This window comes from Lepidochelys kempii, chromosome 27 (assembly GCF_965140285.1).
Source record: "Lepidochelys kempii isolate rLepKem1 chromosome 27, rLepKem1.hap1, whole genome shotgun sequence".
NCBI classification, from domain to species: domain Eukaryota; kingdom Metazoa; phylum Chordata; order Testudines; family Cheloniidae; genus Lepidochelys; species Lepidochelys kempii.
This window is the reverse complement of record NC_136406.1, coordinates 9,779,869-9,796,104: the sequence shown is the minus strand read 5'-3', so window position 1 is coordinate 9,796,104 and position 16,236 is coordinate 9,779,869. Positions and strand designations below refer to the sequence as shown.

At 53.8% G+C, this 16,236-nt stretch overlaps 1 protein-coding gene across 1 annotated transcript in view; it reads right to left on the bottom strand.

Annotated features, from left to right (window-relative positions):
- Nucleotides 1-7,835: 7,835 nt before the first annotated feature.
- The window catches only part of KCNH6 (potassium voltage-gated channel subfamily H member 6), a 101,410-nt gene continuing 93,009 nt past the window's right edge, over nt 7,836-16,236 (bottom strand). Inside the window, exons 10-14 of the mRNA XM_073326209.2 lie at nt 14,932-15,031; nt 13,770-14,066; nt 12,631-12,811; nt 10,545-10,743; nt 7,836-9,231 (exon numbers count right to left, since the gene is read on the bottom strand). Of these exons, the coding sequence (XP_073182310.2) occupies nt 8,947-9,231; nt 10,545-10,743; nt 12,631-12,811; nt 13,770-14,066; nt 14,932-15,031 (1,062 nt within the window). The 3' untranslated portion in view covers nt 7,836-8,946. The remainder of the gene's footprint in view (nt 9,232-10,544; nt 10,744-12,630; nt 12,812-13,769; nt 14,067-14,931; nt 15,032-16,236) is intronic.

The window sequence follows — 16,236 nt, the reverse complement described above, 5'->3', positions numbered from 1 at the left end:
CTGCAGCATCCATATCTCCATTTCAAATGGATGCAACCGTGTACATTCCTGAAGAAAAGTGTAGATCAGAGAAGGGTGGGGTGGAGGCGCAAGAAACAGCTGCTGCTGAGTTTAGTTCCTTAAGTCTAGAGGATCCGGGACTGTGGACCCACTTAAGCAATAGCCTGAGGGACTTCCTTGTACTGCATAGGCCACAGCAAGTGAAAAACTTCATGTTCCCCAAAGACAATGAATATAGAAGTTTCCATCCAACACATTACTGGTGTGAAATCCCCAAATGGTGACAAAGTGGAGAGGCCATGGCTTATGTACTCAAAAACCCAGAATGCTGCATACTGGTTTTGTTGCAAACTCTTCCAGTCTAATGTTCCAGCCACACTGGGTACTACAGGAACAAAGGACTGTAAAAATCTGGCATGCCATGAGAAGGCAGCAAATCACCAGAGAGCATTCCATAGGTGGAAAGAGTTTGAGATGAGACTAAGGTTAAAGGCCACCATAGATAATCAGCATCAAGAGAAGATTGCATCAGAGTCTCTTTACTGGCAAAATGTTCTGAAAAGGCTCATTGCCATTGTGAGAATGCTCGTGACCCAAAACCTAGCACTGCGTGGCACTTCAGATCAACTGTATGTGCCGAACAATGGAAACCTCCTTAAAATTGTGGAGCTGATGGCTGAGTTTGATGCTGGACTTCAGGAGTATCTAAGAAGAGTCACCACCCAAGAAATGTACACACACCACTACCTTGGAAAAACAATTCCAAATGAGATCATACAGTTATTGGCAACAAAAGTCACACAGAAGATTGTGGCAGATCTGAAGTCAGCAAGATATTCCTCTGTTATTCTGGACTGCACACCTCACATCAGCCATACGGAACAAATGACTTTAATGGTGCGTTTTGTAACAACAACAGAACCTAGTGAAAATGTCCCTGCAGTGGTGACTGTCAGAGCATCTTCTAGACTTTATTGACATTGATGATACTACAGGAGCTGGTATGACAAATGTGCTTCTTAAAAAGCTGGAAGATGCGGGAATTGCGATCGCTGACATGAGAGGTCAGGGCTACGATAATGGTGCCAACATGAGAGGCAAGAACAGAGCAGAGCAGACACAGATCCAAGAGTTAAACCCTGGAGCTTTTTTTGTCCCATGCAGTTCTCATTCATTGAACTTGGTGGTCAGTGATGCAGCATCAGCGTCTAGTGAGGCTGCTGAATTTTTGAATGTAATTCAAAGCATCGATGTATTTTTCTCTGCATCAACTCGTCGATGGCAAATTTTGAAGCAACATCTGGGAACATCCTCTCTGACACTGAAACCACTGAGTGCCACACAATGGGAAAGTCAAGTGGAGGCGATAAAGCCTATCAAACACCAGCTTGGGAAGATAGATGATGCCATAGTTGCCATTACGGAGGATAATGCTATGACAGGAACTGTTCATGGGAGAACAGTGGCAGAGGGAAATGGAATCACCAGAAACATACATAACTTCAAATTTCTGTGTGGCTTAGTGTTGTGGCATGACATACTGTTTGAAATAAATGTTGTAAGCAAGAGACTCTTGTTATATCTGGAGCAATGGAACAACTGGACAAAGCAAAGTCATACCTACAGTCTTACCTGTCAGATGAGGGATTTCAGAACGTTCTGAGGAGTGCACAGAAGTTGGCAGAGGAACTTCACACTGAAGCTATTTTCCCACCCATTCAAGAATACAAAAGTCACCGAAGAAGACGACGTTTTGATTACGAGGCATGGGATAATCCCGTAAGAGACCCCAAACAACAATTCAAAGTTGAATTCTTTAACCGGGTGCTAGATTGTGCAATACAGTCAGCTGAAGAACGTTTCATGCAGCTCAAGGAACACAGCAGTACATTTGGGATGTTGTAGGATATTCCAAAACTCCTCACTATACCTGAAGAAGACCTACACCAGCAATGCAGGGCACTAGAGACAGCACTGATGTGACATGATGACATGCGCGATATTGATGCCAGTGATTTAGGTGATGAACTGAAAGCCCTTTCAAAATACATTTCAGCAGGATCAATTTCAAAGGCTGTTCTGGAATATATGTGCACAAATAAGATGACCACCCTTTTTCCAAATGCTTTTGTTGCTCTGCGCATACTTCTAACACTTCCTGTAACAGTTGCCAGTGAAGAACGCAGCTTGTCCAAGCTGAAGTTAATAAAAACACATCTACGCTCCACAATGACACAGGAGAGGCTGGTCGGCCTTGCAATCATCTCAATAAAGCATGAGCTGGCCCAGACTGTGGGCCTTCAGCAGGAAGCAGTTCAGATCTTTGCAGCCAAGAAGGCAAAGAACAGTTTTCAGAGTAGCAGCCGTGTTAGTCTGTATTTGCAAAAAGAAAAGGAGGACTTGTGGCACCTTAGAGACTAACAAATTTATTTGAGCATAAGCTTTCGTGAGCTACAGCTCACTTCATAAACCTGTCTTTATTGGGGTAGGTAGCAGAGCAGTACCATGAGAGGAGTAGAACAGGAAGAAGAAGGCAGAATTGAGACCTTTCAAGGTTTTGGCCCACGCAAGACGGCATGGGGGTGTCATTTGAGCCCCCTGCCTCAGGTGCCAAAATGTTGTGGGCCGGCCCTGCAGGTACCAATGTCCTAGTGGCCAGATTTTTGCATCGGAAATAACCTCAGTGCCTTGGCCAAAATTTCTCATTCTCCCACTGTTGTAGTGTGGAAGGTAGCTACTGCCCTCCACGTCACAAAGGCCCAGAGAGAGGTCTGAACAGTTGTCATAGGCCAGCTGGTGAGGGGCCAGTTCAACATCAGTAGTGAGATTTGTTGCGATCTTTGTTAGCCAAAAAGGAGCAATTTGGATGATAGAGGGAGAATGGTGCTGCTGATAAGCAGGGCCAGGATACAGAAGCCTGTTTCAAAGTTCTTCTGAAAAGTGGCTAAAATGGCCCATCATGTTCTGATCAAGCTCGTTCACTCTTGTTACATCCAAGAAAAGGGACTCGGGCTTCTGCAGCTGCCTTCATTCAAGTGCTGGGTTAGCCTTTATTCTCATTACTTTTCTAAACAATAGGACTGGGAGTTGGCACACCTGTGCTCTGTTCCCAGCTTTGCTATGGGATCCCTATGTGACCCTGGGAAAGTCACTTCCCCATTCTGTGCCTCAGTTTCCCATCTGTAAAATGGGGATAAGCTAGCATGGAATAAGATAGTGGTGTCCTGTCTGTCATGTAGATCCTCTGGGGCAGGGAACATCTTTGTTTCTTGTCTGTACAGTGCTAAGAACAAAGCAGCCATAAGTCTTGACTGGGATTCCTAGGTGCATAATATAAATAATAATAATAATTAAAGTATTTGCAACTTACATAAGGCTTTTCCTGTTCTAAGTGCTTTACAAACTGCTCATTACTGTAGTCCTCATAACTGCCCATGAGAAGGGGGTAGCACCATTTTCCTTATCTTGCAGATAAGGAAACCGAGGCACAGATTGAGGTTAGTGACTGGGACAGGATCTTGCAGCAGGCCTGGGACAGAGCTGGCATTTCCAATTCCACCTAAGTGACTTCCCTGTGGGTTTCTGAAGTGGCACATGGAGGAAGGATTTGGGCATGTCACTTGACAAGAGTCTGGAGCCATTTACGGGCACTATGAATCCACAGAAGTGAGGCTCTGGGACCCACTGTCTGTATCTAGTAGCCTGCATCTCATCACCATCCATGGAGTAGGTGCCCCAAGCAGGCAGAGCTCTTCCTCAGGCTTTGGTCACTTTTCTTGGCCTGGGACTAAAATTCACTTCAGTTCTGCGAGATCTACTGCTGACAGGTGCTGAATGGACAAAGCAGGATTTTCTTTGTGTACCTCAGAGTCATTGAAATACAAGCATCCCCGTTGTAGGCATTTCTCATCCCTTCAAAGAGACACTGAGGAAGAGAGGAATTGTCAAGTCCATCTCGTCCAGCATCCTGTCCCTGACGGTGCCCAGAACCAGCTGCTTCAGAGGAAGGCGCAAGGAACTCTGAAGTGGCTCATTATGGGATAACCTGCCCATAGGGGCAGTTTCTTCCCAAACTCATGGGGGGTTGGTTATCTTGCTGTCTGTGAGGAGGACGGGTCAGATGTTAACACTGCTGTGCGGTTTAAAGACCCGGCCATGTGCCAGCCCCCAGAGATCCTATGGGAGCTCAGTTGCCTTTTGCCCCTCCAGGAAGAGGCAGGAGCCTTGTGAGAGAAAAATGCCTTTGGCTGCAATGTCCCTTCTGCAGAAAGATGAAACCAAAGTTGTCCTGAAATAGAAATAGCTGCATGGTTGGAGCGTGCGTGCAGCCGGGGCCAGGGACACGGGGCTGGGGTGAGAGACACAACAGCGACAGGTGCTGCAGCATGGTGGAGAAGCTGGCTCAGCGAGCGCTGCCCAGGGTTGGCAGGTGGAAGGGTATGTTCACACTGCAAAGGAAGGTGGGATTGCAGCGGGGGCAGGCATCCCGCCACTGGCTTTAATCTGGCTGGTGCGGGTGGCAGGGGAAGCGAGGAAGTGGCAGATGGGGGGCTCCTGTGCAGGCTAGCCACCCCAGCACATGCCTGCCCCACTCAGGGTGCTGCCCTGCGCCAGGATCCATGCCACAGCATCTGCAAACACCCCTAGGCCATAGATCCCCTCTGCCCTGCCGTGGCCCTCCCCTGTACACACACCTCGACCACAGAACCTCCCATGTACACTCCCCCCGGCACATGCCCCCTGCCCAGCCCCTTCTCCCCACAGTGTTTTATGACCCTGAGTTGGCACCATTCCCTTCACAGCCCAAGCCCCACTCAAGCAGCAACAGTGTGAGCTTCCCAGACCCATACACCTTCCTTCAGAAGGGCTCTCCCCACCCTCCTTCGAGCGGCTGTGGAGAAACCAGATCTGGGGCAGGGGATGGTGCACAAACTCCCCTTCCCTTTCGCGCGGCTCTGCAGCTGCCCTCTGCCTTCTCCTGCTACGGGAGAGCCCCGGGTACCTGCTGAGACCTCCGGTGCAGTTTCCATAGCGACGTTGCTCAGGTAAGCAAGGACATCAGTCATGGGGGTGCTGGCTGTGAGGGCACAGGCCAGACGTCTCCTGGCTGCAGCTTAGCTAATTCTCTTCTCCGATCCCCACCACGTCCTTTAATGAAAGAGCTGCCTTTGCTCCAGCTAGCAGTTCACGGGCATACTCTGTCGGGCCCGAGTGCCGGGGTAGGCTAGTGACTGTGGTGGCTCTGATTGAATAGCCCTGAGTCAGCGTTGAGCCAGTGCCCAGCATGGGGCTGCTGGAGGAGCTGCAGAACCCAAAGTGTTGCCATGGGTAAGAGGAGGGCCGATTGGCTCGAGTTTCTGGCCAAATCCCCATCTCCGCAGCTGTCTCTCCCCTGCCCTGCGCCTGCGCTGGTCATTGGTGCCTGCACGAGCAGGTGCGGGCAGCCGTGCAGAACCAGATGGGTGCCACGGACACCCACGCAGCACATGTGTGGATGCCAACAAATGGCCCAAGGAAGGGCGAATCAGAGCGTGTTTTCACACCACATTCCTCCCCATGGTAGCTGACCCACCAGGGTGCCAATTCCGGTGATATCCTGCCCCGCTGCTGTTCAACCTGCCATTTCAGTTGGAGATGAGGGTTTTCACTTCCTGTCCTAAACTCTTGAAGGGTGTTAAACAGCGGCCATGTTCCGCCCAAGTGGTGGCTGCATTTCATTGGTGGGGGAAATAATTCTGGTGCATATATGCAGTTTGTAAAGTCCTTTGGGATGAAAGGCAGTATATCTCATTGCCCAGTCCCACAGGGTAGCCCATCGACTGTATCATGTTATTGTACATACATTTTCCCCTACTTACTGATACCTACGGCTGGCTCATCCGCGGGGTTTGAACCGGGGAACCTTTAGATCTAGAAGCATGAGTCTCTATCGCATGAACTAAAGGAGAAAACGTCTTGGTACGAAGGCCACAGCAAATTCACTCTCCTCATAGAATCATAGAATCATAGAATATCAGGGTTGGAAGGGACCTCAGGAGGTCATCTAGTCCAACCCCCTGCTCGAAAGCAGGACCAATCCCCAATTAAATCATCCCAGCCAGGGCTTTGTCAAGCCTGACCTTAAAAACTTCTAAGGAAGGAGATTCCACCACCTCCCTAGGCAACACATTCCAGTGTTTCACCACCCTCCTAGTGAAAAAGTTTTTCCTAATATCCAACCTAAACCTCCCCCACTGCAACTTGAGACCATTACTCCTTGTCCTGTCCTCTTCCACCACTGAGAATAGTCTAGAACCATCCTCTCTGGAACCACCTCTCAGGTAGTTGAAAGCAGCTATCAAATCCCCCCTCATTCTTCTCCTCTGTGTGTTATCCAGCCTCTATGGAGTGACAAAGTCCCAACTACCTGTGCTGGGCTGCGTCACCGCTTCTCACACACACACTCAGATTAGGATTAGCATTGTGCCGGTTTTACATCATTTTGTTGTGCATTGCGAGTGCAGCTATTACAGGCATTTGCTTTGGAAATGTCCTGCCTTTATACCCCATTACTGAAAGAGATGAAAACCATCTTTCACTGCTTACGCCTGTGGGTTGTTTTGCCCTCTCTGGAAATTGCCATTGTGCATTTGAAAGTCTCCCTGCCACCTCTGCTTCCAATGCAGGTGTTTTTCAGCCCCGGAAATTCAGTAGGACGCTTAATGTTTATAACCCGTTAAACGCTGCAGCCTCTGGAGCCGTGAGCTCCGAAGCCTTGAAGAGTCAGCAGAGTTCAGGCAGCTGCACGTCTAATCAGAGGCCGCGGGGTCCTAGACGAAAGCCTCCAACTCATTGCTTTACCCGGAGCTGTCCTTCCTGAGGGTGTCGCCATCCTTGGAATGGCTGTTGAGACCATCTGTGTTAAGGTCAGCCAGGTAAATGGCCCAAATTAGGACATTCATCCGAAAGTGCAAAGAAGACCAATTAAAGGCATGGAGCATTGAAGCTGGGAATTTTCAAAGGGAGGTGTTGGGTGCGTAATCCCCTTAGGCCCGCTGGGAGATCGAGCTCTGAAGCCGGCTCGAATATGGAGCCAACATCTCCTGAGCCCACTGCTACACAGAGGTGGGGAAAGCCTGCCATGTGCATGCCTAAGGGAAGCGCTGTGCCCTGGGGCCTCACGCATTTCCGAGGGTTTACAGCACAGCTTCCATGTGGCTGCTCCCCGGTGGTGGCAGGGTGGGAAGACTGAGGCACAAGGCAGGAGAAAGCAGGGGGGTCCCCCCATCAGGACTTTGTTATCTGAGTGCCCCCAAAGCTCATTTTCTCTCTGGACAAAGGGGAGAACAAGCAGATCAGGTGCCTCTGTCATGGTCTCTGGGCACCAAACCATTGGCTTGGAGTCAGACTTGTTCCCTGCGGTGGCTGTTCTAATCTCCGCCCTCTCAGATGTCTGCCCGGCTGTGAGCGTGGAGCACGTGTTGGATTGTTCCAGGGGCTGGGCCCTAGGCAGGCCAGGCTGTCCTTGCAGAACGGCCTTTGCAAAGAGCGGGGTCAGATGAAGGGCTGAAATCCAGCCGTGTTCTCATTTCTGCAGAAGGGGAATTCCACAGACGAAGGCCCTGTCCGGCATCTGCGAGAGCTGCGCTCTGAGCGCCACTGGCCCTGGAGTCCCTGACAAGGGCAGCTGAGAGAGAGCGTCCCAGAGATCTGTGTAGATCAGGACCCGGGCTCTGAAGCAGCTCCAGTATCGGACGGGGTCAGGGTAGCGCTCAGAGCTCAACCGCCATGAGCTCGCTCCAGCCACTCTCCCGGCCCCTCGACAAAACACAGCCTCGAGCCACGTTAGGTGCCAAAACCATTTATTAGCAAAGTGGACACTAAGAAACGCTCACAGTCTCGCTACTCTCCCAGGGAGCTCAACACTGCATGAGCCGGCACCCAAGACTACCTCTACAGCATCTAAGCAACTGGCAAGGCAGCAACGCTAGGCGGGTTTTCTCCTGCAGGGGAGCAATGGGGTCCCTCGGTTGGGTGGGAGGGAGCATCTATGAAACCATTATCAAAAGAGACAATCTCCAGTGAGGGCTGAAAAGAACATGTCTGGGGGTTGGTTTTGCTTTTCTGCTTTCCAGGATTGTGCTTATGAGTTTTGTGCTTTCCACTCACAGTTGAGTTTGTCTGGGAAGCTACTGGGGCTTTGCAAGAGTCGGATGTGGGCTGGAGGAAAGATTCTCGGGCCTGGCTGAAGCTTACAGTCAGCCTTGCTCTGGGCTGCCGGCCAGGGACCTGTGCTGAAGCATGATAGAGTGGTGGAAACTACCACCCTCGTTGTTTCTTAATGACAGCCAGGTAGGACAGGGATGACTTCTCTCCTCTGCCCGTCCCCTGGATGTTAGACCTCCAGCTCCTTCATTCTCCCACTATCCGATGCCTCCTTCCCGCTCCTCCTCCAGACAACATCGTCTCCAGGATGAACAGCCCCAGTACGGTAGTGCGCAAAGGTCCCGTGGTGCTAGGCGCGGTACAAACATAGATGGCGAGGTGATCCCCGCCCCAGAGAACTGCCAGCAAGGTGGCCTCACAGCCGTGCACTCACTCTCCTCCTGCGGTAGTGGCCCATTTTGGTGGCACCAACACAGAAGGAAGCCTTGGCGAGGAAGAGGAGGCTGGTGCCATCTGGCTCCTCTGGCTCGTTGGCTTCTTGGTGGCCATCAAAAAGCGCCGTGTTGGGTGCACTCTGTAATGTGCAACTTGAATCTACTCTACATAAGCCTTTGGAGAACAATGATCTCTGAACTCCCTCCACTCTCCACTCCCCTCCTCCGGGACAGACGACAGCTACAGAGTGTACCCCTGAGCCCATAACCTTGTCCTCCCCCTCTCGCCCCCACAGTCAAAACTGAAATCAACGAAACCAGTTCTCAGTTGCGGTTCCTCTTGGCTTGGTTTGAAGTGTGCGCGTCTCTAACTGCCAGGAAGCACCGGGTCGGAGAGATGTCTCTGAATGTCTAGGTGCTCGGAAGAGGCTTCAAGATGCTCGGGGAGGGAAGGGAAACGAGCGCCGCAGAAGAGTCCCCGTGTGTTTGTTGCCCTCTGGTGGGGCTCTGGGTTGGGGAAGGTCTGGGAATGACACTCTGGCTGGGAGTAGACGGTCATGGTTTTCTCCGAGGCCGTCATCAGGTGTACCCCGCTGGACAAGGAGTCCCTGGATTTCAGCTGGAACTTTTCTATCTCTGTGTATCTTGGGCTCTGGCGGAGAAGGGGAAGAGAAGGAGAAATGAGGGTGTGTTGTTATGAGATTAAACTCAGCAATAAGGGGCTTCTGGCCAAGAGGCCATAGCGTCCCATAGAGAGAGAGAAGCCCATTGAGCAGGTGATGCCAGCCCATACAGTGGGGGAGCTTCTTGCTTTTTCTTGGGGACACCTTGGAGCAGAGACACCCCTGCCCCGTTATTGGGGAACCCCTTACAGCTCACACGCACTCCCATTGGTCAAATCCTGCTGCCCAAGTGACGGTGCAACCCCCTGTGTTGGAGCCACGTCTTGAGGGATTCAGAGGCCTGGTCTACACCTGAACATTAAGTTGGCTGGAGAAGTGCAGTTAAGCTGACCTGAGTCCCTGGGTAGACAGCGTTAGCTACCATCGACCCGGCTACTGCCTCGCGGGGAGGTGGATTACCTGGGCCGACGGGAGAATCCTTCCCATCAGTGCAGGTCGTGGCTACACTGAAGCGCTGCAGAGGGGCAGCTCTCAAGTGTAGACAAGCCCCTGAGCTCTCAAAGCAGCAGCAGCTCCCCCAGCAACAGTGGTGGCTTCAGGCTAGCTAGGACAGATCAGCTGATTCATGCCGGAAAGGGGACTCTACTCTGTTTTCCTCTAGCACCCTAAAAGAATGGCGTTGGGTGCGTGGAGTTCTCATTCCAGGCCTCTGCTGGGCTTCATCCCCTCTCCAGCCCCAAGGGCTTAGCCCAGAGGGGATGACCTGGGGTATGACGGGTTTCAAAATGGCCCTGGTTTAGTCGGGGCCCCCACTGCCAAAGAGAGGAGAAGCAGGAGCAGGGGGACCTCCCCCAGAGAGAAGCAGTGGGTGAGCTGGCAACATCTCCGGGGTCTCTCCATCCCCCACATTGGTGAGAGGAAGCTGCGTCCCTCATGGCCAGACCCTTCTCCACACTGTGAGGAGAAGAGGGAGGGGAGCAGCCCCTAGCCTGGACCCTCAGCCGAGCCCTCTCTGCACCTGGAAGGCAGGGGCAGCCTTGGAGAGCCAAGTCTCCTTCCTTCACCCCAGGGTAACTCGTGCTATGACCTGCCAGGGGACCCCCTTGGCCTGCTCCTCTAGAGGAGGAAGCTGCTCTCCGTTGTGAGGAGACGGAGACGTCTCCCCTAGAGCCCCCTCAGCCTCGGTTTGGGCTCAGCACTTGTACTGGTCTTTGCTGTGAAGCGGGATGAGGTCAGGAAATTCTGGAACTAGATCTGCTGGGCTGCTCGAGGCGGAAGGACACTGCTCCCAGACAAAGCGCTCAGTCTCAGTGATTAGCCAGCACAGGAGTCTGTGAGTTACCTGCCCAGGAGGAGTCAGGTCCTTCTCCTGCAGCGGCATGCATGGTGGAGCGGGCTCCGTGCCCCTCAGGCCCATGCTGTACATGGCCAGGCTGTGGGAGGACGGCGAGATGGGGCTGTACGCGGGCGGCACTTGGGACACCTGGCGTTGCAGGAGCTGGAGGATTATATTAATGTCTGAAGACATCCTGGACTCCAGCCTGTGGGACAGATCAGCCAGCGTTAGCACGGTGCATCCCACGGCCACCCTCTTTCATCGGGGGCTTTGCCTGGGCAGTGGGCTTTGTTTGGGCCGCACTGAGCAGGCAAAGTGTCTGGGACCCCAGTGTTAGGATGGCTAATGCTAACCAAGAGTCTCGGAAGAGAGACAAACTCAGATCTTAAACCAATCACTATTGGGATCACGCTGGGCAGATGAGCTGGCTATTTCTTCCACATTCCTCTGAAGTGTCTGCTGCTGGCCACTGTCTGAGCCAGGATGCTGGGCTAGACTCTAGATGGAGCCCTCAGCTGATTGGATCCGGTCTGGCAATTCCCACGTTTTGTGGATTTACGTTGTTATTTATGCATATGGTTTCGTGAGCGACAGCTCACTTCATCTAATGAAGTGAGCTGTCGCTCACGAAAGCTTATGCTCAAATCAATTGGTTAGTCTCTAAGGTGCCACAAGTCCTCCTGTTCTTTTTTGCAGATACAGACTAACACGGCTGCTACTCTGAAACCTGTAATTTATATTACAGTAGCAATTAGAGGCAACTAGAGTGGCGATCAGGCCCCATTGTGCAGCCACAGAGTCAGAGACTGTCCCTGCCCCAAAAAGCATACAGTCTAAATAGACATAACAAAAGGAGGGAGGAGGAAACAGAGGCCCGAGGGAGGTCAAGTAATGGCCTCAAGGAAGAGAACCCAGGTGTCCTGATCCTAATCCACAATGCCTCTTCAAGAGCCAGGCCCAAACCAAGAAGCCAAACTCCCAGGAGGGCTGGGGAAGGCTGGCTGCAGATTTAGCTCTGGACTTTGGGGCTCTCCCTATCTCCACGTGGGTCTGGCAGGGTGGAGTTCTGGGACCCCTCTCTGGATAAGAATGTCTGAGAATATTCCTACGTTCATATCACAACTCAAAGGGACCATTTTTTTAGAGAAGTAAATGAAAATGAAAAGACAAGCTAGGCCCTTTTTCCGATCTCAACGGAGCCTGGTGCTATCACTGCGTGGCCAGCAGGGGGTGTATCAGACTTCCTTGGCATAGCACTGGGTCGTTTTTATTAAGTCAGTGAAAAAACGGCTGAGTGACACAGGGCACATACTCCTTGGACCCAAAGTGAGACACCTAAATCTACACTTAGGCACCTAGATAAAAGTGGCCTGATTCCTAGAGGCTCTGAGCACACACAACTCCCACTGCACCGAATGGGGGCTGCAGGCAGCCGCTGAAAATCACGTCTTTATCGAGTTGCTTTCACACGGGTGTAACTTTCGGTTCCCAGCGGTGGAAATTCCAGCTTCACTATTGAAGCAGCAGATCTCACCGATCTGGGCTCCTTTCCCTTTTCATTCGAACGCTGGCCCCTTCCTTACATTTACATGGCAACTGTCTGTCGCCAGTGACTGACTTCGCGAACACTTCACCTGCCCAGGATGGTCAAGCAGGGGGAAGGCGGCAGCTTTTCATGTAAGCAAACGGCGGCAAATGTTCATGCAAAGCCTTCAGTTCCTGACCCTGTGACTGAAATCGGTGGGAGCCGCTGTAACTAAATCCAGTCTGGGCCCTGCTGGGGAAATACTTTAGCCGCTGCTCCCAGATGTCACCATTAATCACAGTAGGGCAGGAGCTCTAAGGTTGCAACTTGCTTGCTGTTTAATGGCAGGATGCCCCATGGCCACGCAATACCCAAAGTAGCCAGCAGGGAGAGCCCATGTCACATCACAGAGCTTTGTTAAAGGGCCCTGGTCCATGTGGGTCTTTTAAAGGGGGCGGGGTGGGGGCAGATGCCACTCACATGGGAGCTGGCCCAGAAGGGGCAGCACCCTGAGAAACTCAAGTGCTGCAGGAATCCAGGCTCCGGCCTCGGAGGAGCTGCACCCACCTGCTGAGCTGAGCCTGCAGGAGCTCCAGTCGGGATTCGATCTGACCCTGCCCGTAGTCCAAGCGCAGAGGGTTGGCCTGGGAGTTGTGGACCAGGGACGCGTGTGGCAGGGGCTCTGGGTGGAGATTTGGCTGTCTGTCCTCCCAGAAGGCGAACATGTTTGGAATGTCCCTGGGGGAGGCTGCAAAGAGGCGAGTTCAGAGCTGCTGTCGGAGCAGACCCGATACAACCCCCCGATCCCGGCATCAGGAATTCCCAGTCAGCAGCCCCCACCCTGCAGTCCCAAACAAGCTCTCCATGCTGCAGCACCTCTCCCGCCCTCCATCACACACCAGCCCGGCAGGGCCTGGCAGCAGAAGGGCTGCATCAGCACCGTACCCGTGGGGGCAGCTGGGGAGGGCCCAGGTACTCCCTGCAGCCCGAATGGGACACAGAATCCAGCCCCAGAGGCTGCCTGCGCTCTGCAGGGGGGCCGGGGCAGGCATGCTACGGGGAGAGAGAGCGAGGGGCAATGGCAAAGCCCTGTGTGTAGGAGGGGCAGAGCAGCTGCGGGCGCTGCCGGGCTGGGGTATGAATTACCCCAAGGTAAGGGGGAAGCAGGCTCCGTGACCCCTCCCGCTCCAAAGAACCGGAGCTCGGCTCCTGACCCAGCCCCGAAGCAGGGTTAGACGGACAGTGGCAGGCTTACCAGGGCAGGTGCAGATTAACTCCACCAGGACGTGGCCGGGGGAGCCAGGGCCAGCGCCAACCTGGTCCTGCAGGAGGCCCTAGGAGCCGCCAGGCTGGGGTCAGCTTAGGCTGAGGTTGGTGATGTGATACCATCATGCTCTGGATTCCCCACAGCGCTAGACCCTAGGCAGGGCCATGTGGCCTCACACAGAGAATTCAGGTTTTGTCTGGAGCGGGGTTGCTCCTCCCAAGGGTCCTGACTTGCCTCCATCTCCCGAAGACCAGACACTCTCCCTTCTCCCTCCCACGGCGCCCCCCAGGGGTCACACTCGAACCCTGGATGCTGGTCAGCCCCCGAGGGGATGAGGGTTAACGGGGCCCAAGAGGATCTCAGCCATCTCCCCTTGCTGATAGCCAGCACTGGGGCCCCCCCGGCTCCCGGCAGTGCCCCAAGACACAATCACCGCTACCCGCGTAGGACAGGCTGTCGTCCGCCCCCTGCTTGCCGACACCGGTGCCACTGGCATTGGGGGTGACCTGGCTGAGCACGGCTGGAGCAAAGTCGTCCTTGTCGGAGTCAGGGGAGGGCTCGGCCTGGGTGGGGCTGGGGGCCTTGGCCTCCTCGTCGCTGGTCTGCGAGCAAGGCGTGGGGCTGCTGCACAGGTCGTCCCACTGGTCCTTGCTGAGGGGGCCCTGCAGGTTGGTGAGCTCCGAGTAGGTGTGGTACTGATCCGCGTCCGAGATGCCCGTGTCCAGCCCGTCCAGGTCTGCGGGGCGGGAGTGGGAGGGGGGCGCAGACAGGTTAGTTCAGACACACCGGGGCAGCCCCTTCAGACCCCATCCCCACTGTGATGCCAAGGGCCTTCAGGAGCCCACGAGAGAACCATGGGGAGCTTTGCCCAGCTTCATGGGGATGAGGGGGAGGAAAGGGCTGGCGGGCCCCTGCCTTGTGGGGGCTGGATGGTGCCTAGCACCGGTGAACAGGAGAGGCCGGCTGGTGCCCAGGGCTGCCTCACGGAGGCGGCCAGGCCAGCCAACACCATGTCTCAGGGCGGGCATGACGTGATCCAGTCAGTGCCCTGCTCTGCCTCATGGGCAGCGGCCCGGGCCCTGCTGTGCCAGCAGCAGAGAAGCTGGTAAAAGCCCCCTGCGAGGCACCGCTCAACCCCCCGCCCTCCCACTGGTGCTCCTGCTGCAGCACTGCCCGGGGTGGAGAGCGGGCTCCCCCGGGCGCTCAGCTGTCAGGACCCTGCCCTGGCAGGGCGCAGGCCAGCTACCTCCCCTCGCCACAGCCCTCCACAGGCGCCAGACACCCAGACCCACCCTGGCAGACCCACCCCAGGCCCTGGCAGGGGAGTCTGGGCGGGGGAGAGACCATCGCTCTCTGAGTCAGGGGCCCAGATTGGCTTGAACCAGCTCTGGCGTAGCTGCGACCAGTCCCTCCCGTAGTGCCAGGACCAAGGGACAGGGGGCGCTGCGGAGAGGGGGCCCGGGAGAGAAGCAGATGGCAGGAGAAGGCGCTGGGGGCAGAGACGGCTGTTCACACCCTCCCCGTCCTGGCCAGCAGCTGGCACAGAGTGGGCACAGCGCGAAGGGGAACGCGGAGACCGAGCCTGGCCGGCTACGACTCACCGGTCTTGGGGGGCCTGCCGAGGGAATGCTTATGCCGGCGCACGCGGCGGTAGGTGCAGTCGTACTCCTCGCTGAGCGGCGAGCGGGGGATGCTGTCTGCCTGAGAGAGAAGAGGGCACCGAGTGCGGGAGGGGACTGTTAGTGCAACTCAAAGAAACCTTGGTTGTATGGTGAGCCCCTGGGGTGCCTCTCTGCAGGCCTTGCTCCCAGTCCCCTCTCCCCAAGCCCACCGGCGGGAGATATGGGACTGGACCCTCCTGAGCCTGGTTCAGTCTGAGGCTCTGTGCCCTGGGAGGATGGTACAGTGTGAAGGAGGGCAGATGCGAGTGCCCCGGGACATTAGTGGAGCTAGGGGGCTCTCTCATACACTCATCAGCTAATGTCTCTGAAAAAAAACAAACAAACGGTGGCAGCCAATCAGATCGCTGAGCAGGATTTAACGATAAAATACTCCAGAGCCTTCAGCCAATCACAACTCTGATTGTTCATAAAAGCAAGGACTTCTCTGAATAAGCTCGTTTGAGATTGGCTGAAGGCTTTGGAATCCCTTTTTTTTTCTTAGCAATCTGACCCACCGTCTGATACCCAAAGTCAATTGGACGTAAGCATGTGGTTAAAAGTTCACAGTACTCTTCTGGATTGGTGCCAAAGTCATGACGTTTACATGGTGACATCATCACATGACATAATCAGCATGCAATGGCATCACCATGGCAATGCCATCTATATGGGACAGTGCCCTTAGTCACAGTGTTGTAACAATGTGACCCAAATCACATTATGTCAAGACGAGAGAATCACGTCATGACAAGACCATCACTGCACATTGCAATAATGTGACGTGACAATGAAATCATGTCCTCACTCAAACCATTGTGTCACATCACAGTGTAACACTGTGACACGACATGGTGTCATGTTGAAACAATGCCCTCACGTTACATCACAATGTGAAACAATACCCTCACGTTGTGAGAGCAGCATCATATCAAAACACGGGACAGCGGCACCACGTCATGAGGCAACATGTCATAGCAAAACATCATCATGTGACACATCATGATGCCACCATGTTGACATGTGGCCACATTGCACCAAGTCATCACGACACCACTCTGTCATGACACAACGCTGTCTTGTCACAACAAAATGGCATAGTTTTATGACTCTGAATGTCTCCCATACTCCTTCTCCATGCTCCATACTCATCACAACCCAACATCAACACATCTTGCTGTCATAGTATTGCAACATGATGACCTTGCATCAGCCTGAAATAACCTTTGAGATATTTTAATAGTGCTG